At 57.1% G+C, this 24,873-nt stretch overlaps 2 protein-coding genes and 1 long non-coding RNA gene across 3 annotated transcripts; 2 read left to right on the forward strand and 1 right to left on the reverse strand.

Moving 5' to 3' along the window:
• The first annotated feature begins 6 nt into the window (after positions 1–6).
• TADA2B (transcriptional adaptor 2B) lies at positions 7–13,516 on the forward strand. The gene is made up of 2 exons (XM_035005353.1): positions 7–326; positions 11,014–13,516. The coding sequence occupies exons 1-2, from the start codon at positions 57–59 to the stop codon at positions 12,004–12,006; spliced, it is 1,263 nt and encodes a 420-aa protein (XP_034861244.1). The 5' UTR covers positions 7–56; the 3' UTR covers positions 12,007–13,516.
• On the forward strand, positions 4,280–8,167 carry LOC118010747. Its single transcript, XR_004679312.1, has 2 exons — positions 4,280–6,496; positions 6,758–8,167. It is a non-coding gene; the product is annotated as an uncharacterized LOC118010747 (long non-coding RNA).
• Positions 13,517–14,350: 834 nt separating the features above from the next.
• On the reverse strand, positions 14,351–23,073 carry GRPEL1 (GrpE like 1, mitochondrial). Its single transcript, XM_035005355.1, has 4 exons — positions 22,954–23,073; positions 20,492–20,654; positions 19,226–19,307; positions 14,351–16,645 (listed from the first exon to the last, which is right to left on the reverse strand). Exons 1-4 carry the CDS (start codon positions 23,064–23,066, stop codon positions 16,299–16,301), a joined length of 705 nt encoding a protein of 234 aa, XP_034861246.1. The 5' UTR covers positions 23,067–23,073; the 3' UTR covers positions 14,351–16,298.
• Positions 23,074–24,873: the final 1,800 nt, after the last annotated feature.

Below are 24,873 nucleotides of genomic sequence, written 5' to 3' on the forward strand. Positions count from 1 at the left end.
CGGGCGGCGGCGCGCTGACGGCGGCGGGCGCGGGCGCGGGCGGCGGGCGGGGGAAGATGGCGGAGCTCGGTAAGAAGTACTGCGTGTACTGCCTGGCCGAGGTGAGCCCGCTGCGCTTCCGCTGCACCGAGTGCCAGGACATCGAGCTGTGCCCCGAGTGCTTCTCGGCCGGCGCCGAGATCGGCCACCACCGCCGCTACCACGGCTACCAGCTGGTGGACGGCGGGCGCTTCACGCTGTGGGGGCCCGAGGCGGAGGGCGGCTGGACCAGCCGCGAGGAGCAGCTGCTGCTGGATGCCATCGAGCAGTTCGGCTTCGGAAACTGGGTGAGCGGCCGGCACGACGCGCACCTGCTCGGTCCGTGCCCGCGCCGGCTGGGAGGCGGGCGCGGCCGGCGCGCCGGTCAGGCTCAGAGAGGTGGAGCGACATGCCCAAGGGCACACAGCCAGGAAGTAGCGAGGTGGGGGTTTGGGCTATGGCTTGGCGACCACAGGGCCCTGTTCCCGACCTCAGGAGCCGTTGCCCGGGTGCTTGCCGAGTGCAGGCGCTTTGGGCAAGACCGCGCCGGACCCGAGTCGCGGTGCTGGACGGAGACAGGTCCGCAGACTTGGCCGAGCATAGGCGCCCTGAGGAAGGACTTGGTTCTGCCAGGAGCGCAGTGGGGTGAAGGCCAGGCAGCCTTCACACGCGCCCTGCGGCTGCTCTCCTTTCTCCGTGCGCTTGCTTTGTACGCGGCCGGTTGGCCCTGCGCCGTTGTCGGGGCGTGTGCCCTGGGTCCCCTGGCAGGGACTTGTTTATCCGGGGTCCCCGCAAGGCCCAGGACGTCGAGTGAGGAGTGCTCGGTAAGTACTGAACAAAGGAGCACAGACCCGGAGGCGTTTGTCCTGGGCTTTTGCTCTCATCAGAAGGGTTGTGTGGAGACTGAGCTGAGTGGAGAAGGTGAGAGCGGGCTCCCTTAGGTTAGCGGGATGGTGTGCTGGGCCGCTCGGGGGGAGTGGGTGCTCTTCTCTGGACAGTCTCTGGGGAGCTCTCTTTCCGCTCGGGAACAGGAAGCTTTCATCCGTGTTAGAAAGGCAGGATCTCTGGCTGGATTCTGGGCCATCTCTGCCAAGAGCTTGTGTCCACCTGCAGGCATCACGAGAAGCAGGGAGGAGTGGGCATGACCCCAGCTCCCTCATCCCTCCAGACCCTTCTACATGAGGTCCTCCTACTTCCCTGAGCCAGTATTTCATCTTGCTGTCATTTCTCCAGCAGTGCACCCCTCCTCCTGGGCTTCTCCCCTTATTCCCAAACCTGGCCTGCTTTCCTTTCCATAAAGTGAGCCAGCCTTCAGGGACTAACACCCATGCTGCATCCCGGGGAATCCTTACTCCTTAGAGACACACTGCTGCACAGATTCTCATCTAAGCGCCAGCGTGGTGATCACCATCCTCTGAAAACCTCATTTTGTCTTGAAGTGCATCGATGTGCGTCGAGCCTCTGCGCTGTGCACGTTGTACAACGCTGAAGGACTCTGCAGGGGAGAAAGGCCTCGTCTCTGTCTTCAGGGGCTTAAAGTGTTGTAACCGTTTGAGTCTGAGCCAGGACCTCTTCCCTAAGTTCCAGCCTTCGGTGAGCTGCTGGCGGACCTCCTCGCTGCTTATCTCACAGACATCTTGACTCTCCGTGACCCAGCTCTCCTACCACTTGACTCGGTGACTCGGACTGCACTCAGAGGCATCCATCCTCAGGTCCTTCTTGCAGGCCCAGTCCAGCAGCAGCTCCATCTCCAGCATATTTTCAGAATCTAACCACTGGTCACACCCTTAGTCCAGGCTGGTGTTTATCTCTTGCCTTGACCACCTCTGGGGCCTCCCAGCTGCTCTTTCTGCTTCATTCTTGTGCCCTCCAGCCCATTCCGTGCACCATAATCAGAGTGATCTTTGAAGACATGCCGCATCCCATCAGCCTTCAGTGGCTTCCAGGCCTACTTAGATTAAATTTCATGGCCCACAGGGATCTCAGCTGCTACCCTCCTGATCATTTTTTATTTCTACTGCTTGGAGCGCTTTTCCTCCAGATCATGGCTCGTGACTGGTCTTTCGGCTTCCATATCAGCGCCTCCAAGAGACTCCCGCCCCCCGCCCCCTGTTCTCAGAGCGCTTATCTCCACAGCCATTGCTAAAAATAGCTGAGGTGGACCCAGAGCTTTGCCGAGTGCCAGGCACTGTGCTGGGCAGTTTGTTTCCTGGGACCTCTTCCCAGCCGCCCTGTGCAGTCGGCTTTGAACTGAGTAGTTTGACGTCAGAGCCTGCTCCCAGCTGCACTCCTCACTGGTCTCCACTCTGCAGCACTGTGGGGGACACCCGAGGACTCGGCCACTTAGAGTGTGTCGGAGGAAGCATGGGGCAGGAAGGGGGGTGCCCTGACCCAAAGCAGTGCTTTTGGAACTGGAGTGTGCCTAGGAATCACCTGGGGAGCTTGTTAACATGCAGATTCCTCTCCAAGCAGACAGCAATCTTAGCTGTTAGAGGAGACAAAGCCAGAGGAGGAGGGGCTTGGGCCTGGGTGCTGAGGGTCCTCTTCCTGCTGAACCTGTGGGGGGTCCTGGGAGGAGGCAGAGATTCTGCATGCTAACCACACCTGGAGTGCTGCCAGGCTGCGGGCGCTGGTATCTCTTTAGCTGTGCGCTCTTGGGCCACCTGCTCTGCCCACCAGACTTCACCGTGCTTTCCCCGAGGCTCTCTGCAGCTCCGAGACGTGCGGTTCCCTTCTGAGCAGATGCCCAGCTGCGTGCACGGAAGCGACCTGCCCCACGCATGCCCCGTGCAGCCTGTTCCAGTTCTGAGCGGGGCTCCTTCATGCACACCTCGTCTCGTGCCCTTCACCACAGCTCTGGGGCTGGCTTTGTAGAATTTAAGATGCTTGTCCGGGATGCCTTGGCTTTTCTCATGGTAAAGCCAGGGCTCAGGTGCGGGCCCTTCTGATTCCAAAGTCTGGGCCTTAAGCTCTGGGTGTAAGAGCATTAAGTACTGCGGGTCAGAGGCTGGGAGCTTACTGCTGCGGCCAAAGGTGTGGCTGGCCTGGTAGGGCTTTTCAGGGGGACGTCGGTCTGTGCCTGGGACAGGAAGTGGGGAGATGACCAGGGGAGGGCGGGAGCTAGGTTTCGCCGGCTGGGGTGCGGTGTGGAGAGAGGCAGCACACGAATCAGTGGCAGCTGTGTAGACGAAGGTGAGCCCGGTCGCCCTCATTTTTCAGATGGCACGTGTGATCTGTCACCTCTGGGTGGCACTGCTTTGTGTGGGATTCATGGGGGTGGGGCGATTTCAGCAGATCCTGGGGGAGAGGCCGCTGCTGAAGTCTGGCGCCATTGCTCCCTTTCGTCCTGGGGCTGAGGCACTGGGACCCACGGGGCCGGGCGTGGCTGAGGGATGCTCGCTGTGAGGCCGGGAGGGTTTGGGGGCGAGCTGTGTATCTAGGCACTGACACCGGGCCCCTGCCTTTGAGGCTGGGTGGGGAGATGCCTGGGAATGCGACAGTGGGGAAGGGTGGGCAGGTGGTCAGTGACCTGGAGTTACGTCACCAGGGGTATCCAGAGCCTCGAAGCAGCCGGTTTTGTGGTGGGTGCTACCTGTGTTCAGAGTTAGAAGATACAGATCGTGCTGGAAGCCGCTGGGGTGGGTGAAGGAATGTGGCAGAGCCGGAAGTTGACCTGGGTCCTCTGACTCCATGCCCAGAACCTCGCTGAGTGCGGGCAGAATCCTGGATTCTGTGGAGTCCCGGAATCCCGGGGGCTACCCAGATCTCCTGAACTGGCATCTGTATGGGTGAGGTCTGGAAATAGGTATTGGTAGAGTTCTGGTGTGGCCCACGGTGCCATGTTGGGGAACCATGGGAACATTCACTTCTCCTGGAAGGGTGTTGGTGGGAACGGGTAAGCCCATCCCTTGAGCATCCTGACAATGGGTTCTTAATTGCCAATAAGGATGGGGAGGGGGAGGGAGGAGCCTGGGTGGAGAAAGGAGCTAGAGGTGATAGGGTTCTGCAGGGCAGTGGTTTCAGAACACCCTGGAAGGCTTGTTAAAACACAGATCGTGCCCAGTCCCCCCCTCCTGGCTCGGCATCAGTAGATCTGGTCTGGGATCCACATGAGAATTTGCATTTCTTTCTTTCTTTTTTTTTTTTTTTTTTTTATTTGCGAGAGAGAATGAGAGAGAGCACGAGAGGGAGGAGGGAGGAGGGCCAGAGGGAGAAGGAGACTCCCCGCAGAGCAGGGAGCCCAATGTGGGACTCGATCCCGGGACTCCAGGATCATGACCTGAGCCGGAGGCAGTCGCTTAACCAACTGAGCCACCCAGGCGCCCGAGAATTTGCGTTTCTAACAACTTCTCGAGTGTTGCTGGTGAGGCTGGTCCAGGGACCCTACTTTCAGACCATCGATGTAGAGTAAGGCATGCCACTTTTTATTGTAGTAAAATATACATAACATTTATCATTTTAACCATTTTTTAAAGTGAGCTGTATGCCCACGGTGGGGCTGTATTCATGACGCCGAGATCAAGAGTCACATGCTCTGCCGACTGAGCTAGCCAGGCGCCCCCAGTTTTAGCCGTTTTAAAGTGTCCAGTTCAGTGACATTAAGTATGTTCACACTGTTGGGCCGCATCACCACCGTCCATCTCCAGAACTTTCTCATCATCACAGACAGAAACTGGGCCTGTTACACAACATCTCCCCGCTTACCCCCGTCCCCAGCCCTGGGCACCCACCATCCTGCTTTCCGTCTCTGTGAATTTGACTATTCTTGGGACCTCATATACAGAAATGCTACACTGTTTGTCCTGTTGTGACTAGTTCATTTCACTCAGCTTAATGTTAGCTCTCGAGGTTCATTCACGTCTCGTGTGTCACATGTCCTGCTAGTTTAAGGCTGAACACCATCCGGGCGTTTGTCCATCCGGCTGCCTGCCAGGGGCGCTTGGGCCGCTCCCAGTTTTGGCTGTTGGGAGCCCACCGCAGTGAACATAGGTGTGCAAACATCTGAGTCCGCGCTTGTCATCATTTTAGATCAATACCTAGAGGTGGCGGGCCAGGGTCACCTGGTTACTGTTTTGAGGTGCGTTCTTCTGCCCCGCACTTGGTGAAGCGCGCTCTCAGGCTTATCTGACCCGAAAGGCTCCGTCCCCTTGAGGGCCAGTCACAGCCCTGTGAGCTGGTGAGTTCTCTTGAGCTGAGGGAGGAGGACAGGGAACCTGGAACTGAGGCTTGCAGAACTTTGTGTGTGAACAAATCCAACGAACAGGAGCAGTGGCCAAGGAAAATAGGGTCCCTAAATGGCTGGTGACCTGTAAGGACGATGACAAGCCACTGTTGGTCCTCGGCCTCTGATGTGGGAGGGGGCACCGCCCACCACTGTGTTTGTGGCAGAGGCTCAAGCCGTGGGCTGGGGGCCACATGGGGGGGGCAGGGTTTGCCCCAGAGCAGCGGGTGCCCAGTCCTTCCAGCCCCCGCGAGGCAGGCGGCTCTTCTGTCCCCTCTGAGGATGACTGAACGAGGCTGGAGTGGGCGGGCCCGAACCACATCCGAAGCCGCGTGGGGTCAGCTGGGAGAGGAGGCCCAGGTGGCCGGGCCGGCGACTGGTCAGGCGACACTGGGCCCTGTGGGTGCATGTCCCCAGCTCAGGAGGGACAGGTGGGCATCCCGCCGCACAGGCTCATCCCTCCTCTTTCCTCTGGGCCTGAGCGGTCCCTTCTTGTCCTTTGGTCAAAGCCCATCGCTCAGCTCTTCATTCTTCCCTGGCCCCGTATAGGCCTTTGCTCCCTCCTGCTGGCTTGGGGCTGGGGCTGCCCCCTTGTCCCCAGCTGCTCCTGGGGTCTCTGCTCCCAGGGTGGCTCTGCCTGCAGAACCTGCTCCCCCGGGGCGCCGCCACAGGTTTGCATGCTGGGCCTTCTGGCTGCTTCTGTCCCTTTGAAGCTTCTTGCCTTGAAGAAGGAAGCCCCACCTCTGAGTTTGGCTCCCAAGCTCTGGGGAGGAGAGGGTGCTGCTGGTGGGGGAGGGGCCGAGGTGGCACTCAGTGCTCTCTGGGAAGCTCTGGGGAGGAGCTGGTTTGTACACGAAGACTGTCACTCTGCTCGGGAGGAGAGGGGAGGAGACGGCCAGCACAGTGCCCCAGCCACGTGCCCCAGAGGTTAGAGGTGGAGTGGCCGAGCCACAGGCGTGGTGGTTCTAGGAGCGTGCAGGCCGTGGTCTGGCCTTGCTCTGCCTTTCCAAAGGACCAGGAAGCGTTTGATTGCAGAGGTCTCCCTGCGGTGTGCACTGTGTCACCGCCCCACGAGAGGCCCCCTGGTGACAGGGTGAGTGCTCCAGAGCGAGACCGTCTGCTACAGAAGCCCTGGGGGGAGCGTCACCTGAGGTTCCAGATGCTACATGCAGAAGCACATACCTGTCACTGGGATGAGTTTTATTTCCTCCCGACGAAGCCCTGGAAGGGGAGGGATTACAGGCCCAGAAGCAGAAGGTGAGAGGATAAGAACCCAGGCCACGGGTGGTTGAGCCAGAACCTGCACCCTGCCCAGGGTGGGGGGGTTACCACAGGCCTCCAGAGGGGATGACCTGGGTGTGGGGGGCCTGCACCCAGCCCGGGGGGGGCTACCACAGGCTCCAGAGGGGATGGAGGGGCGGCTGCGGGTGCGCGCAGGCCATGGCACCAAGGGGGGAGCCGGCCGACACATTGCCGGTGATTTCTCTGCACTGCCCTCCCCTTCCCGTCCTTGCTCAGGTGCTGGAGGCCGCTCCAGTGAGCCATGGAAAGGCCGGAAGGAGACCAGACCAGCCAGAAAGGGCTGTGGAGTCCTGACTCACTGGGATGCTCACTTCCTGTCCCGGAGAGCCAGCGTCCTGGTGGGAGTCTGGTGACCTTGGACAGTAGACTTGACAGCCCGTTCAGTGTCCTAGAGGCGTGTTTTCCTTCATTTCTCTGAGGACTCTAAGGAAGCAGCATACCTATCCTTATCTTTTTCCAGGGGCGGGAGGCTAAAGGACCAGAGCCTGGAATTCTGTCTCTTCAGACTGGGCTACTCACCCGAGTGCCGCTGTGTGTCGGGGAAAACCAGCTGCAGGATACAGTTGTGGTCCTTGCGTAGCTGTAGTTGCCCCTGAGTTGTCCTTGTCTCTCCACATCTGTCCCCCCAAACCCACTTTTGTTGCTTCTGCCTGCCCACCCTTCTGTTTGCCCATCCATGCGTGTGTCTGTCCGTCCGTCCATCCATCATCTAGATTAAGCAGAAACTTTGACCTTGAGCACGTGCTCTGCTGCTGTCATATGTGACTCGGGGGCTGTGACAAGACACTTGGGCCCCTTGCGGGAGGCAGGCAGGTCTCGCGTGACTGCTGACACGTGCAGATGGGAGAAGACAGGGTGTGCGGGCAGGATGCGGGCATGTGGTGGGGTTCTGCGGCTCTTGCTATTTTTAATCATCTTTTAAGGTATGTTCCTCCCTGTCATTCTTCTGTGGATTCTTGTTAGAACCAGAGCTGTGTCGTCGCTCTTGTTCAGACCGTTCCATCGTGATCTTCCTCTCTTCCCGAGTCTTTGAGAAATTAGGGTTTTGGTGTTTTCCTGGGCCTTTCTCAACGGTCCTGAGATGAACACAGTGGCCTGGGGGCGATTCTCCTTCAGCGGCAGCTGCTGGCCGGTGTCTGTCCTGGCCGTGGCCTTGCAGCTGTCTTCGGGCAGTGGGTAAGGTGGATTGATGACAGAGACTCCTGGGCTCCTGGTGACGAGGCGCTGGCCACTCTGATTTGATTCATGGCTTCATAAATACTCATAACCTGGGTCCATGCGAGAGCCAGAGTCCGCCTCTTTATGTGAAGCGGGTCTGGGCAACCAAAGTGCCAGCGCACGGCTGGCCAGCCTGCACCCGTGTGGCCCTGCGGGGGTGGATGTTTGTGGAGCAGGACATTGCCCTTGTCACCTGCCTGTGACCATGGAGCCACGCCGCACCCGCCAGGCCAGGGAGCTTGTCCATGGGACAGAAGAGTCCTCTTCTGAGTACTCTGTTTTCTTTTCTGATATTTGGATGTCGATCTTAGACCTCTAAATGGAGAATTATGAGGCAGAATTTAACGTTACTTTTTAAGGGCACCTGGCTGGGCTCAGTCCATGAAGTGTCCAGCTCTTGATTTCGGCTCAGGTTGTCATGGTCTCCGGGTTGTGAGATCGAGCCCCATGTCGGGCTCTACGCTCAGCGTGGAGTTGGCTTGAGATTCTCTCTCTCTCCCTCCCTCTGCCCCTCCCCCACCGCACTCTCCCTCTCTCTCTAAAAAAAAAAGAATTTATTTTTTAAAAATAACTTTTATTTTCAATTTACCCAAAAAAGTGAAAAAACAGTATGCAGAGTTCCCGTATATGTTCATCCCATAAGCCTCCTGAAGTGTTAGCGTCTTGCAGAGGTACGACCTGGTTCCGGAAAGCAGGATGCTGACGTGGATTCAGAGCCCTTCCCTCGTGCACAGGCCGGCCCGGGGTCCCAGCCAGGAAACCCCAGTGATGTCGCTGACACGTCTCTTCCAGTCACAGTCCTCTGTCTCGTGACTGACACGCTGGAGGGCTGCTGGCTGCTGCTTTGTGGAACGTTGCCATGCTCTGGTGCCGGGCCTGCCGCTGTGAGCAGCGTGGGACGGGGTCGCTCTTCTGACACTTCCTCCCGTTGGGGGGGTCTCCTTATGACTTAGAACTGGACGCAGTATTCTTGAGGATGAGGACAGGCCGCAAGCGGGTGTCCAGTGCAGTGGCCCCTTCCGCCCAGCGCGGCCGCCCTGGCCGGCCCCCGGGGTCCTGATGGAGCCCAGCCGACAGCGCCCGTCTTCCAGCCCTTTGCACGACGGCACCAGCGTGTACTCGCGCTTCTGGGCCGAGCTGCTCGCTGCCTGGCCCGTGAGCGGGAACCCTTGCTGGGGGCGGGCGGGCCCAGGCGTCCCTGCTCCGGCCCACGGCGCTGAGGCCCCCGGCGGTTTCCGTCGCCTGCGCTCGCTCCCACACTGTCCAGGTTGATGGCGAGAACCTCCAACCGATAACACGCCTTGGTCTGGCCAGATACCGACTTGACTTCACTTCTCAGAATCCTTCTGTTTTTCAGGATTTCAGTTTTCTCCGAAATGTGGTGCTCGGAGCATCCAGTCATTTTTGAAAGGCAGGTTGCTGAGGTTCAGGGTCAGCGGACTTGTGTTGGGGGGGCACCTGGTGCTTCTGCCCACTCGCTGGGCAGCCCGCTCTGCAGGTTTTCTCGCGGGGCCCGGGTGGGGGGGCCAGGCCTGGGGCCCGGCTTCCTAACCAGGCAAGCCTGGATGTGCAGCCCAGCCCCGCCGAGCCTCTGGTGAAGGGGCACCTCAGGTCCCTCACACGGGAGGCCCCCTGGACACTTGACTCTGAACTTTGTATGGCTGCAGGCTGTGGTGAGGGGTGGAGAAGCCCCTGGGCCGGGCTTGGCCATCTGACCGCGTGGCCGGGCCCTGGAAGCTCAGACCGGGCGCATGTGGGCATTTCCGCTCTCTGGACACCCTCATGAGGATGTCCTTTCCTCCTGAACGGGCAGGTGTCAGGGATGGTGTTCCAGTGTAGCTCATCAGGGTGGAAGAATGCCCACCGGCCTGCTCGCCCCTCTGAGCGGGACCTGAGCTGGGCCCCTCGTGTACACGAAGCCTCTGCGCATTCTCTGTCCATAGTTCGCAGCAAGTGTGGGGTGCGTGGTAGGGCTGTCTCCTTACTCCTGTCTCCCTACTGGTAAGAACCCGAGGCCCAGAGATGGGAAATGACCAGCTTGGGTCACACAGTGGCCGTAGATGCTGGGGATGGTTGTAACGCGGTGTGTTTTGGGGGTTTCTTTTTGGGTAGGAGGGGGCAGATGCTCCCTGGGAAAATATAATGAACAGATTTGATGCAAGTAGTAATGGTTTAAAGAAGTTAATCATGTACACAGTTCTTCCCCGTAAGACCAGAATCTGGTGTTTGCTCTCATCTTCTGGTTCTCAGAAGCGGTCCTCCCCTCGTTAGGCCCCAGCATTGCCCTGTCCCCCGCCTCGGAGCCCCGCCCTCAGCGCTCAGTGCCCTGGGGAGGAGTGCCTGAGGCCAGGCCGCAGGAGCGCTTCCCTCCCTTGGTGCCCTGTGTGTCCTCAGTCCGCAGCCCCAGTGGACTGGCTGGTTTTCTGGAATCCAGTTTGACCTTTGGGGGTGCAGAGACCAAGCTGATCTTGCGGGGGTGAGTGGGCGAGGGCGCAGAGTGGCTGGCGTGGCGCCCCAGCGGCCAGCAGAACCAAGTGCAGGGGGAGTGGGGGCTGGAGGCAGGGGGCTGAGCGGCTGCCGGTGAATGAGTGCGCATTTTGGGCAGCTACTCTGTGGAGTGGCTTTAGCGGTTGACTGAGGAAGAGGCCTCTTGGCAGAAGGAAAAGATTGGGGGAGTTGTATAATTTCCTCTCGTTAATAATCCTTGTGTTCATGGGTCACCTTCTGTAGGAGCGCGCGCTTGCAGCCCGCGGCAGACGTTAGCTGCCTACCCGTGGAGGCTGTCATCGGTGACGGCCCCCGCCGCTTTAAAAGGCACTCATGGTCCTCTGTCCCATCACCTGGGAAGGGGACAGGCTGCCGCCCCCCTACGCCCCCAGGGGCTGTGTCCCTTTCGGTTCCTGGAGGCAGGCAGCGTGGTCCAACAGGGTCCCTCCTGTGTCGGGAGCCGAGGGTGGGAGCCCTGGTGGCCCTGGGAAGAGGCGGGGCAGCGGGGGTGGTCCGTGCCCCCCACCCCCCGCCCGAGTGCAGGCTTTGCGGTGGGGCAGGCGGCACCTCCCCGGATCATCCCCGCCGGTCCCGTCTAGTGTCCGCAACCACCGGCTGAGCCCGGCTCCGAAGAACGCGCCGTCCGGTGCCCTTTGGGAGGGGGGATGCCGTGGACTGGACGCGGTCCAGGCCGACCTTGGCGAGCGGCGCGCGCCCCCGAGCGTGAGGCCGACTTTCGGAGTAACCTGTGACCCCTGTCGTTGTAGGAAGACATGGCCGCTCACGTCGGAGCTTCCCGCACGCCGCAGGAGGTGATGGAGCATTACGTAAGCATGTACATCCACGGAAACCTGGGGAGAGCCTGCATCCCCGACACCATCCCCAACCGGGTGACCGACCACACGTGCCCCGGCGGAGGGCCCCTGTCCCCCAGCCTCACCACCCCCTTGCCTCCCCTAGACATCTCGGTGGCCGAGCAGCAGCAGCTGGGCTACATGCCGCTGCGTGACGACTATGAGATCGAGTACGACCAGGACGCCGAGACGCTCATCAGCGGGCTCTCGGTCAACTACGACGACGAGGACGTGGAGATCGAGCTGAAGCGCGCGCACGTGGACATGTACGTCCGCAAGCTCAGGGAGAGGCAGCGGCGCAAGAACATCGCGCGCGACTACAACCTGGTGCCCGCCTTCCTGGGCAAGGACAAGAAGGACAAGGAGCGGCCGGCCAAGCGCAAGGTCACCAAGGAGGAGAAGGAGCTGCGGCTGAAGCTGCGGCCGCTCTACCAGTTCATGTCGTGCAAGGAGTTCGACGACCTGTTCGAGGGCATGCACAAGGAGAAGATGCTGCGGGCCAAGATCCGCGAGCTGCAGCGCTACCGGCGCAACGGCATCACCAAGCTCGAGGAGTCGGCCGAGTACGAGGCGGCGCGGCACAAGCGCGAGAAGAGGAAGGAGAACAAGAGCGCGGCCGGCGCCAAGAGGGGCAAGGAGGACGGCAAGGACGGCGAGTTCGCGGCCATCGAGCACCTGCCGGGCTTCGAGCTGCTGTCGGACCGCGAGAAGGTGCTCTGCAGCTCCTTGAACCTGAGCCCCGCGCGCTACGTGACCGTGAAGACCATCATCATCAAGGACCACCTGCAGAAGCGGCAGGGGATCCCCTCCAAGAGCCGCCTTCCTAGTTACTTGGACAAAGTCCTCAAGAAAAGGATTTTAAATTTCCTCACGGAGAGCGGGTGGATATCCAGGGATGCGTCCTGAAAGCGCGCGGCTTTGCGGGCGGGCGCCGGGCTCGGGGCGCTGGCCGGCGAGCCCCGAGGACGTGGGGTGAGGGAGCGGCAGGAGATGCTCCCCCCCCCGCCGCCCCGTTGTTGCTCTTTTTTAAACAAATTGAGTTCTTTTCTTTTAGGCTATCAATTCTTTTCATGGTCCTCTGAAAAAGCAGCAATAGTAACGATTTTATGTCGGATCGTGGGGGAAGCCGATATATGTATATTTTAACTTAGTCCTGAAGTCATACCTTAAGATGACGATTTGCCTTTACGTGTTCAGTTTGGGGAATATTATGAGATTGGGCCATTTCCTTTTGTGTCTTCCCTTTGGTACGCGACTCTTGGGCTGTGGGTAAGAGGAGCAGCTTTCTGCTGGGCCCGCCAGCCACCAGCTTGACCCTGTGACGGGACCCCTGGCTGGCCGCCGGGGACGCCCTCAGGGGGCCCACTGCCACCCCCACGGACACCCCAGCACAGCCCCAGCACGCGGCACTTTAGGTGGGGGCCGGGGCGGGGCAGGTGGGCAGCGAGGCTGGAGAACCGCGGGATGTTTCCCGGGAGCCTCAGAGGAAGGGTCGGGTGGAACAGAGTGTCCGAGCGAGCTTCCCCTTGACTCCTGGCAGCGGGCAGTCGGAGCCTGCCCATGCCGAGCCCGGAAACCACCCCTTGCCTCACTTACCGGGGGCGGAGCCTGCGGGCTCACGCGGGCAGGCTCCCTGGTGTGTGGAGGGGGGCTCCGGGGCGCTGGCAGGACTGGCATGGGCGCCAGGACTCAGAGCCAGTCTTCAGGGGGCTGCTGCTTGCCACCCTTAGGACTTGCAGTACCGAGCACCCCATTTGACTGGGAAGAACTCGTTTTAGAAATTGGAGGAGGGCTCTGAGTTCTGGAGTCCACGTCCTCCAGGATTTCATGGCGGTTGCAATGACCTTTTCCACTGCAACCCTGACCTTGACCGTGCTGGCCTGGCTAAGCGTCTTCCGGTGGTGCCCAGCGCTCTGCGGACCAGAGCTGGACTGGGCTGCTCGCGCAGCAGGCTCTGGCAGCGCAGGAGGGAGCCTCCGGGGCGAGGCTTCTCTGGGTCCCCGTCTTGGGCCGCTCAGCTTGTGCCCAGCCCTGCTGTGTGCAGGTGCCCCGCTCCCGTGGGTGGACGCGGTACCTTCCTCCTGGAACTTGAGTCAGTCATTTGGCTTCCTGCTGCTCAGGGTTGGTTCTCCTGTCTAAGGCCCTGCTTTAGAGTTGGGGTGACTGCAGAGCCCAGCCCTCCATTCTTCTGGAGCCCATCCTGCCTCTCCTGCCCCCCCATAGCTACCAAGAGACTGTTTACCTCCCAGAATGCTGGGGCTTGAAGTTACATTAAAGTGAAGCTATTTGAAAGACGAAAGAAAAAAAGACCCTCATCATTTCCAAGGACTTAATTACGGTGCCTTTTCCTTTCTTTTTACATTCTTCTGTCCCCCAGGGTAAATTTTTCAGCATTAAATAAAACCTTTCAAATATATCGTACGTGGCTTTAGTTGTGAAGTACGTCGCGTGCTGGCAGGTAGTGCTCCCTGTGGGCCCCGCCCGGGACTCCTAGGCCCTGGGAAGACGCAGCGAGCAGGGGTGGTGCTCCCTGGAGGCTCACTGCGGTGACTGAGCCGTGATGGGGATGGCGCCTCTCCCCTGCGCTTCCTGGACCAGCGGCTTCTCTGCCCTGGGAACCGACTAGAACTGCAGACCCCCAGGCCCTGCCCCGCCCTGGATGCTCCCTGGACGCCCGGAAACCGTGTCACCATCCAGGCCTCCCGAGTGCAGGCTACAGCTCCTCCCGCCTTTGGCCTTCACTCATTCCGTGTGTCAGGTTCCTGGTTTGGTGAGGTTCTCAATTTGGTATTTTTGTATGAAATGGCTGCCAGACTTAAGCTGGAGAAGCAAAAGATCCCGGTCAGCGTGTGGCCCAGGCCAGCCGAGGGCCGTCCAGTGAACAGTGTGCTTAAGCAGGTTTTCAGTATGTGGATCTTCTTCAGTGGTGCGAACAATCCATTTAGGCTTGGCTGTTTTAGAGCCGTGAACGTGTTAACTGATGTTAAAGCACTGACAGGTTGTCCCGAGGAAGAGGTACCTTCATCACTGGTCGCCTCTTACCCCGTCCCCGCCGGCTGTGCGGCCCGTCGGCCCTTACGTGGCCGCCAGCTCAGGGCCCTTAAGCTTCTGTATGTAAAATTCGTTCCCCTCATCCCCTGAAGTCAGGGTTGTACCAAATTTAAACTGACTTTGAGTCCAAAAAGTTAGTTAATTCAGCCATTCCAAATAATGCTCTCTGGATGGCCCACGTGCCAAGGATGTGTAAAAACCGAAACTCTACGATTTTTATTTTTTTACACATTCAGCAAGTGGGGAGCAAAGCGGTGTTACTGCTGCGTGGGCGCGCCCGGTCGGGGACAGCGTGCGCGAGACCCGTCTGAGCTCGCGCCTGGCGTCAAACCCGTTCCTCCTCGCAAGTAGGAGTTAAACTGGCCGTGACGCAGAAGCCCGTTCGCACCAGGCCTCCTTCCCCGCCAGCGGCAGACCGCCCGGGGGAGCACGCACCTTACTCCGATCCCGGCCCCGAAGGCCCCTCGTGGGCTGTCGGCTCCGCACGGGAGGCCGGGGGTGCAGTCGGCGGACCTCACCTCCAGCGCGGAGGGGCGTTTCCCGATCAGTGGCGACGCGGGGCGATGGGAACCCACGGTGCAGCCCCCCAGCGGTCGTGCCCCAGCTGCCGAGGGAGGGGCTGCACACACGGGGAGGAGTTCGTTTGAAAATTACGCACGCAGCTTTGGGTTTAGAGGAATTCCAGAAGGTGAGGCGAGATCCTCGCAGAGCTCGGACGCCTGTGGGTTTTCTCCGTGCGCTGCGCTGCCTGAGGTTCTGGGCAAGTTTCTGACCAAGCAACTTAAGACTGCTTCGTGGAAAAGAGGAAAATACTTTGAAACAGTATAAATTAAATTTTTAATTATGGGAACACTACCTACATCTTTGAAAATTACAAGCAAAGTAAACTGCCCCACCTTTTTTATGCCATAAACGAATTTACCAGTGTCGACCTTCAATTCTAGAAACCCCTCTCTGCAGCAGATGGCGGAAGGCTGGGTTTTCTCTGGTTTGTAACCGCTCCCTCGCTCGAGCCCCAGTGTGAATGAGGACGGAGGGGCCTGCGGTGTGGTGCGGCGCAGACCGTGGGTGCTCCTGCCGGGCTCCTGGTGCGTGCAGGCCCCCCCGGTCCCCTCCCCGGGGCCGTCTGCCCCCAGTAGAGGCCCGGTTCCTCCTGCTCTCCCTTCCCACAGGGAAGCTAATGTGTGTGGCGTGTCTAAGTGTCCAGCCCACGGCTTCAGAATTTGAGCCGAGAGCGGCAAAGCTAAGTCATGCTTAGTGTAGGTGGATCTCCTCCACCGAAGTACACAAAATAGTTTCCAAAAAGTAGGAAAATAAACATATTAGGGCTTTAATCCTCTTAAATAAAATTTAAAAAATTCAGCATTAACATTTAAAATGTACCAAGCATGCAATTTTTGGATTTTGAGCAAGTCCATCTCACTGGGGATACATTCAAGTCATCAGTAACTAGCTGAGAGAGATCTGAACATTTCTACAAACAGATGAACAACGGGGCAAAAGTGACCGATTTTGTCAAATTCAGTAACTGGCAAAATACGGTGGTGAGATCTGTTCAGGTGTGTGTGCTCACTTCCAATCTGCAGAAGGAAGCCGGAAGTTGGGCATTTTCGAAGCTAGACGGTGACGATTATAAATGAACTCATGTATGTTCTTCAGCGAGGGCATGGGGAAACTTCTCTGAGCAGCTGGCTCTCGCCCTCCCTTCACTGGATGAAGGTACGGGCTGAGCACCCAGGACCCCGTGTGCCACAGTGTGCCGGAGGGCCCGGCGAGGCTGGGTGGCCAGCCAGCCCAACAGTGGGGTTCCCGAAGCCATCGGACTCATTTATGGCACTTGGACGTCGCCAGGCTTTGAGCAGCTAGAGCGTGATTCATGACCCTCTAGGGTCCAGTCGTGTCCTGCTGGCCTGTTCTCTAAGCGTGTGGAGCGATTAAAGGTATATTAAAAATCAACGAACAGACTCCCCAATTCAAGTTCATTCACGCATCTGCACAACCGGCTTAATTTTCTGTTCAGGCACTGGTTACTAAAGGTTTCCAACAAGGACTGGGGAAGGGTCAGAAATATTCATAGAGAAGATGAACCAGCCTCTCAAGACTTAGAGCAAGTGACTACAAAGAGCCCGCAGGAGCCCTCGAGGCCGCTAAGCCTCCTTCACCACCCCCACCAGGGCGGGCCTCAGGGTGCGCCCATGCAGCTTATACCCCACTTTGCTGACCAGCGCCACCGTGCCGGGCTCCTGCCCCTCCACCGGCGCGTGGAACAGGGCCTCGTGCTCGTAGGGGTCGAACCTGGCCCCCACGGGGTTCAGCCGCAGCAAGCCGTGCTTCGTGAACACCTTCTGGATCTGGACCTCAGTCATTACAAGCCCCTCGTAGAGGTTCTTCAGGTGAGGATTGTCGTCTTTAACCTCCTCCTTTGGGACACTCTGCGTCGCCTTCTCCAAGATGTCCGCGACCTCCAGCAAGTCCTTACAGAAGCCCTGGATGCCTAAACGAAGGGAAGGACACCGTCATCTGCAGTCCCACCGCCGGCGGGGCACCCGAGAGCTGTGACCCCGCCGGCCTCTCACACAAACTCCTGAACGATAACCTTTCAAACTATTCACTTGTCTTCAAATTTCAATCGTGTGTTAAAAAATAAAAACAAAATCAAAACAAAAACAAAAAAACACACACAAAAAACACCAAAACCCAAAAAAACTTCTGGGTTTAGATGAGAGCTAATTAGGCATGAAGACAAACAGTTCCCAACGTGCAGAAGCATCTCCCCATCAGTCCTGCCCCCCGCTAAGGAACCCCGCGCCCACGGCCGTTCTGTGGGCAAGGGGCGGCTGCCCTGCCAGCACCGTGGGGTCAGAGTTCCCAAGACACACCCAAGCCTTAACCCTAATCGAACAACAGAAATCAGGGAGAAAACAGTCCCTCCAAACTCAAGGCAGTGGATCACATCAGACTGTTTGTGGTTTTAAGAAAATGCTTCAGATGCTGCCTGGAAGCCAGGGGTGACCGCAGCGCCCCGGTGGGCATCTGCTTCCACCCAGGCCCTGACCGGACACAAGGGCACCAGCCCCGCTCGGCTCTGCTGGAGGCAGCGCCCGTGGGTGACTTCTTGTCGCAATACTTCCCCCCCCCTTCCTGGAAAATGAAATAATAAACTTCCTGCCTATCTGATAAGAACATGGGCGTCTACCATGGATTAAGCTTGTGCCAAATCTTGGGGGATGGTCTGTCCTCACGGAGTGTATGGTCCGAGACAAGCGTCAGATAAGCACACGAGTGACAAACACAATCACAAATCCCACCTCCACGAAGGAGCGTTTCTCGGTGCTGAGCAAAGCTCATACTAAGGGACTTCATTTAGACTGGAGAGCCTGGAGAGGTCTGTGAACCAAGGCCTGAAGAGTTATCCAAACATTCGAGGACCGAAGGGCGCCCAGTGCACAGGGAAGAGGCAGACCCAGAGAAGCTGACGGTTCCAGACGGGGCAGCCGAATGGGTGGATGGCGTGGTCACACTGTCCAGGCACAGGGCGGAGATACTGCAGTTCTAGCTGCAGACACCCCAACAAGGCAAAGAGCCCAGTAAAGGGAGTCAAATGCGCTTTCTGGTGTCTCAGTGCATATGAGAGTTATGTTTACGCTGTAGTCTATGAAGTGTGCAATAGTATTATGTATAAAAAAACACACACAAACCTTAACAAATACATTTTGCTAAAAAATGCTAACCGTCGTTTGAGCTTTCAGTGAGGTGTGATCATAGACCATAACGAATACAATAATAACGAAGCGTTGAAACTATTGTGAGAATCACTGAAATGTAAGAGAGCCACGAAGTGAGCAGATGCTGATGGAAAAATGCTTGCTCAATGCAGGGTTGCCACGAACCTTCAATCTAAAAACCGCATCATCCGTGAAACTCGGTAAAGCAAGGAACGGCTGTATTTTAAAATCGCTTTGCCTGGGGCATGGCGCTGCCAGGGCTGGGATCAGGGCAGAGTGGATGGACGGGAGGCCAGCTGCTCAGCGCTCAAGGGCCAGGGGGAACATGGGGATGGGAAAAGAGAACTTCAGATTCCTGCCCTAAATAAGCACCAGGAAAGATCACAGTATCATTTACTAAAATGAGGAAGAACAGCACAGATAAAGGGAAAATGAAATTCGAAATGCCGTGAGGCATCAGGTGCAGATGCTGGGGAAACGACAGGACACACGGGACTGGAACTCAGAAGAAGTGTCTGAGCCACAAGAACCTGTGCGTGGGCAAGTCGCCGGGGCAACCTGGCGAGAGGAGGGGAAGCCTAACCCCAATCCCTGAGGACCCCGACATGCAGAGGCCAGGAATAAGCAGATTTCAAGCAGAATCTGCTGCCTGTGGTGGCACAAGATTGGATCTCGGTTTCTACTTGGCCGTGCACCTGCCATCCGTCCTCAGGTGAAGTAGCTACGGTCTCACCATGAGCCTTAAGAGGCTCTTCCAGAGCGCGGGGGAATGGCGCCCGCGGGTCTGTACAGAAGGTTCTGCGAGTACTCAAACTGTACCTGACGTTTAGTGGACACTGGGGGGCATGGGCGTGGCGTCGGGGGGCACCGGCCTCAGCATGGCCACCGCAACTTCCCAGCTTCGTGATGAGTGCCAGTCATTTAAGCCTCAATGATCTCAAATGTAAAATGGGAAGGACAGCGACAAAGATATCCAAATGCTGACGGTGCAGACAGCATCTTAGATTTACACATGTGTGAATGCTGAGCTAGCTACGGAAATGCCCATCCGGGAGGCTGACCTGCAGGAACCATGTGCAGGCTCAGACGGCCTCAGGTTAACCGAGGTCCGCCTGGGGAAGAGCAACACACACACTCCTCACCAAAGGAGTCACACTTGCAGTTCTAAATGCGGGTCCCAGCTGCGACTTCTCCTTGCAGACTCCTCTCCACTGGAGGGAACGCACCCAGCGGCCTCCCCACCTCCTCACCCTGGCTGACCCTGCCGTTCCACACTCACACTGCCACCCCCCCCACCTTCCCCGCCCTTTATTTTTCTAGGATCAGTATCAGATAGTGTCTACCGTTACCATATAATTTTGCCTCCTCCACCAATTTCTGGCTCCTCTGCCTCAAGTTCTCGGTGTCTGCCAAAGCTCGCTTATATTTTTCCTAACAAAAAAGGGGGGGCGGTAAAGAGGAAACGTACATGAGTAAAGCAAGGAACAAATTTGTAAGAAAGCAAATCTGATATGAACAAATTCGAAGTCCAAGTAACATGTGTTACGTCTGACATTTTAGAGCACAGGCAGCAGAGCTTACTGGGTGGAAAGAAGTTACATCCGTGTCACTATTTCCAACGATTAAGAGATCAAGGGGTCATGTATCTGTGTAGCCCCCAGTGAGCAGCTGGACAAGGATGAGGAAAAACTCTCATGGTTCTGATGGTCTCATCGCCCCTCGAGGACGGACCACTCACTCCCACAGAATTTCCAACTTCAGGGAGTCCTAGAACGCTGGTTGGGGCAGACGCACCCAGAGCCCACAGTTCCAGGAGAGGTTTAGGAGAACCGCCAGCCCACTGAGGAGAGAAAACCCCATCCGTGAACCTCTGGTGTTCTGACTGCTGCCCAGTGGCCCCGTCCCAACACTTGACTGGGTAACAATCACCGATTGCTGGCGCCCTCTCCATTTCCCACCAATTTTCCTGTTACGCCACTCATCTCCTGAGCACTTCTAGCTCTGGGGCCTCTGTCCTCCAGTTACAGGTGATTCTAGTGCAGTGGTTTAGAACATGGCTCCTGAGGCTCAAACCTGGGCTGTGCCTCAGTTTCCTTGTCTGTAACCAGGGCTCTAACCGTTGACTCACAGGGTGTTATGAGGATTAATATAAATAAGGTGGTTAGAAAAGACCAGCATAAATTGTTTATTTTCAAATCCCTAAAGAACCTGATTTGTGCCACCTGTGCCTTTTCACGTGGAGTAATAACCTGTCCTTCTAACTGGTTCACTACACCCCTCCCTCCTTATGAAGAGTTCTACATAACCACACCTCTGGTCCCAACACCTGGCTTTCCGTAAGACCCAGCTTAAGGACTGCAGTGAATGTGCTTCACTTGTAAGGACCACCTCAAGTCTTAATTCAATATCATCTATGCAGCGTGTGAAGAAGATTCTCATGACAGAACCAGAGCCAGAGGATTTGCGTTCTAGTCCCTTCTTCAGCAGGAACTTGCTGCAGGACCCGACCGCAGTTCTCAGACAAATGACCCAACTCATCTGGCCAGAGGTCCTCTGAAGAACCTCACCTGAGTTCAGCAGATCACACTTCCCCATGAGAGCCTGCGTGACCTTACCACAGTCTCCTTTAGCTGCTCCTCTAGCTTGACCTTCTCGTCCATGAGTATCTTCTCTGGAGAGGGGGTATCTGTCTTCTGTTCGTTCTGACCCACGTCCTCTTCCAGGTTCCGGCCGCTGTTCTTCTGTTTGGTGGCTGTGCAGAGCAGCCGAGGAGATGGTCTAAAACAAGTTCCCGACACTGTGAATTAAGACTGGGCTTTTTGCTTAAAAGTCAGATATATCAGTCAAGAAATTTAAGATAATTTAAAATTATTTGCTACTGACCTGTGAGGGAGAAAGAGTTTATCTTAGATCTAATAAAGGCAAAGAGTATATTATGTACAAAGGCTGCTAACTCACATAAAATCTCCTGTAATGTGTCTAAACCAGCAGGTCAATGTACCAAGGCCCCAGAACTAACCTCTTCTTTCCATTCCAAACACCTCCTTCTGAGATATGGTCGTCTACACCCACCACATATTGGAGTAGCTACTATCAGAGGTGAGGTCCAGTGCTGATGTTGATGACAAGGATGGACTGGGCAGAGATCCTGCCCTTAGGGTACTTACTGTCAAAAAAGGTATCTACAGACAAAGTATTATAATTTGGGGTTTAAAAGTGATAAAAGAGGAATCATGCTTTAGGAGGCTCAGAGTAGAATGTTTCTAGCTTTGGAAAAGTGGAAGACCATGAATGGCTTTGTATAGAGGGGCTCTGAAGGATAGATAAGAGTTACACATAAGGAGTCAGCATTGGAGATAGAAAAGCAGGGGGATACACAGAGGGAAACAAAGAGCGCAAAACCTAATACTGGAAGTGACTCAAGACCTTATCCAATCGGATCCCCACATGAAAAAGGTTAAGTGATAAGCCCAAGGTCACAAAGTTATTAATGAAGGACAGAATGGTCTTAAACTCAGACTTCTTCACCAGGACCAGATTTCTCCTCAAGCTTAAAACTCAGATTTCTTCTAAGAGCTCTTCTTAATTGTGCCATATTTCAATCTGAAAATAAACTACAGTCAATTTTCTTCCCAGATTAAAGGAAACTGCCTCAAAGAACAGGCGAGCTGGCGGTACACAGAATATGTGTACAAGGGGGTTTATGACAGCAACAAGCCGGGGACACTGTTGAATACAGTCACTTCCACAATCTGGAATATTCTGCGGCTGTGAAAAAGAATGTCAAGCTCTCACCTCCGGGATACACTACAGGTAATACTGTGTGGTAAGAAATGCAACTCAGAGAAACAGACAGAACACGAAGCCTTTTCCGTAAGGACAAACCAGAAATCCCGTGTAGGTGCACTTGTGTCTAGGCCTGGCGAAGAGTGGAAGGAGCCCTTAGTCTGTGGGGTGCAGTAACCTTTCTATCGCATTTTGTTTCTGTGACTTAAAAAGCTCATAACCTAGCAACTGAGTATGGGTCGTGAGGCCTGTCTCGTTTCTCAGTTGTGCTGGTCCCTGGGCGTGAAGTCACAGCCTTTCTACACACCCACCCCCGGAGGCTCCGCCAGAGGGGCTGGGGGCGGTGTGGGGGGGATGCAGCCGGACAGGGTCAGAGAACGTGCCTACTCTTGAGTTACGGCTCCCCCATCTGAGCCTCCTCCCACAATCAACCAGTTCTCAAGGACAGAAATTAGTGCTGCCTTGGTGATCGCTTTCCTGGCAATTAATTCAGATACAAAACCACAAACTACCCGAGAAAAAACAGCAGCCTTTTCCCTCAGGGAATCGGGGGGTCACTGCTCTGTTTCCGTATTTTGTTTTACGTGATTTCCGAGGCTAGCAATCACACCGTAATCCCTCCCACGGCAGGTGGCCCTCGCCGCGCCAGGCGGGTCTCGGGTCCACGAGAGCAAGCTCCTCCAAGGAGAAGTCCAGCTCCGGCCCCGCCCCGCTCCCACCCACTGTTCGGCCCAGAGCAGCTCCTCCAGGAGGCACCTTGGTTCCGAGCCGTTCCTCCCGCAGCGGGGATGCGAAAGACTCGCCCAGCCGCCTCGCGAGCCAGGACTCTGAGTCAGCAGAGCCCGCAGGTTGGAAGGAACAAACGGGGAGGGCCCGACTCTGCGAGCCTCCCGCGGACGACTGCACTGGTCTACCTGCACTCCTCACTCCACGGCGGGACGGGCTTCGCCGCGCTTCCGACCTGGACTCCGGAAGGAACCGGGGCCGAGGCGGACGTGCCGAGCGGCCCCGCGGTGCCGGCCTGGCGCTGCCCGGGCACGCGCGCCTGCTCCCGCGCGCAACTGGCCCTGGGAGGGCCGCCGGAGCCCGGGCGCGAGCGCGCGTGGGGCCGGTGCGCGGGGCGGGTCAGCCCCGGCCGAGGGCCAGGCCCCGGGCGGGAGGCCCGCGCGCCGCGTCGGCGAGCCGCGGGACCCACGACGCCCCTCTCCCAGGCCGGACGGCCTCGGCCCGAGTAGGAGCCGCCCTGAGGGTAGCGTCCTTCTTCAGCCACGGGCAGCCGGGCGCCCCGTACCTGAGAGACAGCGCCAAAGCTGGGAGACTGTTCCGCGCCAGCCTCACGCACCGAGCCGCCATGACTGTCGCCGTCGCCGCCGCCGCCGCCGGCACTGCGCACGCACCGGGCATGCGCGGAGGCCGCTGGCCCGCCCCCTCGGGGCGCGTGGCTACTCGCGCAGACTCCGTGCTTCCTTCCCCGCCCAACCGCTTCCTTTCAGCCAATCCGTAACCGCTCCTCCTCTGATGGACAGACAGTAGTAACCAATAATTGTGGGCCGCTTCAGAGCAGTCTCTCGCCGCCCCACCCCCGCGCTTCCCCTCCCGGTGGGCGAGGTCTGAGGCTTCCGGAGCCTCAGAAAGTGAGGAGGTGAAAGGTGAAAGGAGCCGTGGGAGGAGACGCTCGCGGGCGGGGCGCGGTCCAGGGTTGAACCAATGGGGAAGGAGCGCGGGGGGCGGGGCCGCCGGAAGTGCGGCGCTCGGCGCTTCCGCCGGCCTTCGCTCTGGGAGCGGGCTCGGGGCGCCGGGCGTGCCTTCTGCGGCGGGGCGGGCTCCCCGGACGCCGGGCGCTGTCAGACGCCGTTTGGGGGCCCTGTTAAAGCGGGTGCCGGAACCCAGGGGCAGATGTGCCCGCGTGGACGCTGCAGGGTGGATGGAGAGACGGGCGGCCGCTGGTTGTCTCCGCGCTGTGCTCTCAGCTGCACGTCGCAGTAAAACAAAAATCGTGACGATGAGAACAGCACCTAGGGATGCTCTGGGGACACAGCTAGAGCTCAGACATCCAGACGCTTTCGTTGACCTGGCAGAGGCCTTGCTGCTTGGTCACGTGCCCTGAAGCCGAGGCGCTGGGAGGGGAGGGGGCGCTTTGCTTAACGCCCCGGCGGCTGCCCCTCCAGCGAGGGCCGGCTCCTCTCCGGCGCTCCTGGCCCGCAGCCCCGTCCGCCAAGAGGGAGGGCTGGAGCCGGTGGTCTCGCCCAAGGGGGAGGGCGGCCTGCAGGTCTCATTTGCGAGGACCAAGCCTCTGTTCTCGGCGCGCATCGAAAGTGTTGATAATGTTGGACGAGCCTCTACACTGTGCCAGGGTCTTGTGACACCTGCCGGGGAGGCAAACCGCCAAATCCAGAATGTAGGCTGTTCTGTGGAAGAATGACCCAGTTTATTAATTAATTAAGGGGCTGGGGGAAGAGAAAGGAAGTAGGACTGTGTGACAATTAAAGCTCAAAAGACATAATTAAATGGTGTGTGGACCTTGTTTGGATCATGATAGGACAAACCAGCTGGACACGGTGAGGGGAAATTTGAATATAAACAGTATTATTAAGGTTTATTGACACTTGTTAGGGAGAGAATACGGCCTGGTGGTTAGGTCAAAATGCCCTGATTGTTTAGAGATGCAAACGGAAGTATTTACATTATGTTGCCACAGTGTTTGGAATTTGCTTTATAAATACTCATGTAAAAAAAATGAGGATAGGGCGCCTGGGTGGCTCAGTTGGTTAAGTGACTGCCTTCGGCTCAGGTCATGGTCCTGGAGTCCCTGGATCGAGTCCCGGGATCGAGTCCCGCATTGGGCTCCCTGCTCGGCAGGGAGTCTGCTTTGCCCTCTGACCCTATCCCCTCTCATGTGCTCTCATCTCATTCTCTCTCTCTCAAATAAATAAATAAATAAATGAGGATAGGAGAAGCTCAGTGGCAAAATGTTGATAATGGTTAAGGCTGGATGGTGAATACCATCTGAGTTATAACTCCTCTTTTGTATGTTTGAAATTTCCTGTACTAAAATGTAACACGATAATGTAACGTTTCTCACTGGCTGTGACGTCGGGCAAGCCACAGTCCTTGATCTGCTCACCTGTAAAACTGGGATCATATTTTTTTAAGATTTTTAGTTTTTTTAATTTTTTTTTTTTTAAGATTTTATTCATTTATTTGACAGAGA

Source organism: Mirounga leonina, unplaced genomic scaffold (genome assembly GCF_011800145.1).
Source record: "Mirounga leonina isolate KUSES-001 unplaced genomic scaffold, KU_Mleo_1.0 Mir_129, whole genome shotgun sequence".
NCBI lineage: Eukaryota > Metazoa > Chordata > Mammalia > Carnivora > Phocidae > Mirounga > Mirounga leonina.

Excerpts from the sequence above, each read along its gene's own strand:
- TADA2B (XM_035005353.1), top strand. The coding sequence starts at position 57 with ATGGCGGAGCTCGGTAAGAAGTACTGCGTGTACTGCCTGGCCGAGGTG. Across the intron at positions 327-11,013 it reads AGTTCGGCTTCGGAAACTGG|GAAGACATGGCCGCTCACGT; the intron begins GTGAGCGGCCGG and ends CTGTCGTTGTAG.
- GRPEL1 (XM_035005355.1), bottom strand. The coding sequence starts at position 23,066 with ATGCCCGGTGCGTGCGCAGTGCCGGCGGCGGCGGCGGCGACGGCGACA. Across the intron at positions 20,655-22,953 it reads GCTTTGGCGCTGTCTCTCAG|ACCATCTCCTCGGCTGCTCT; the intron begins GTACGGGGCGCC and ends AACTTGTTTTAG. Across the intron at positions 16,646-19,225 it reads GGAGGAGGCAAAATTATATG|GCATCCAGGGCTTCTGTAAG; the intron begins GTAACGGTAGAC and ends CCCTTCGTTTAG.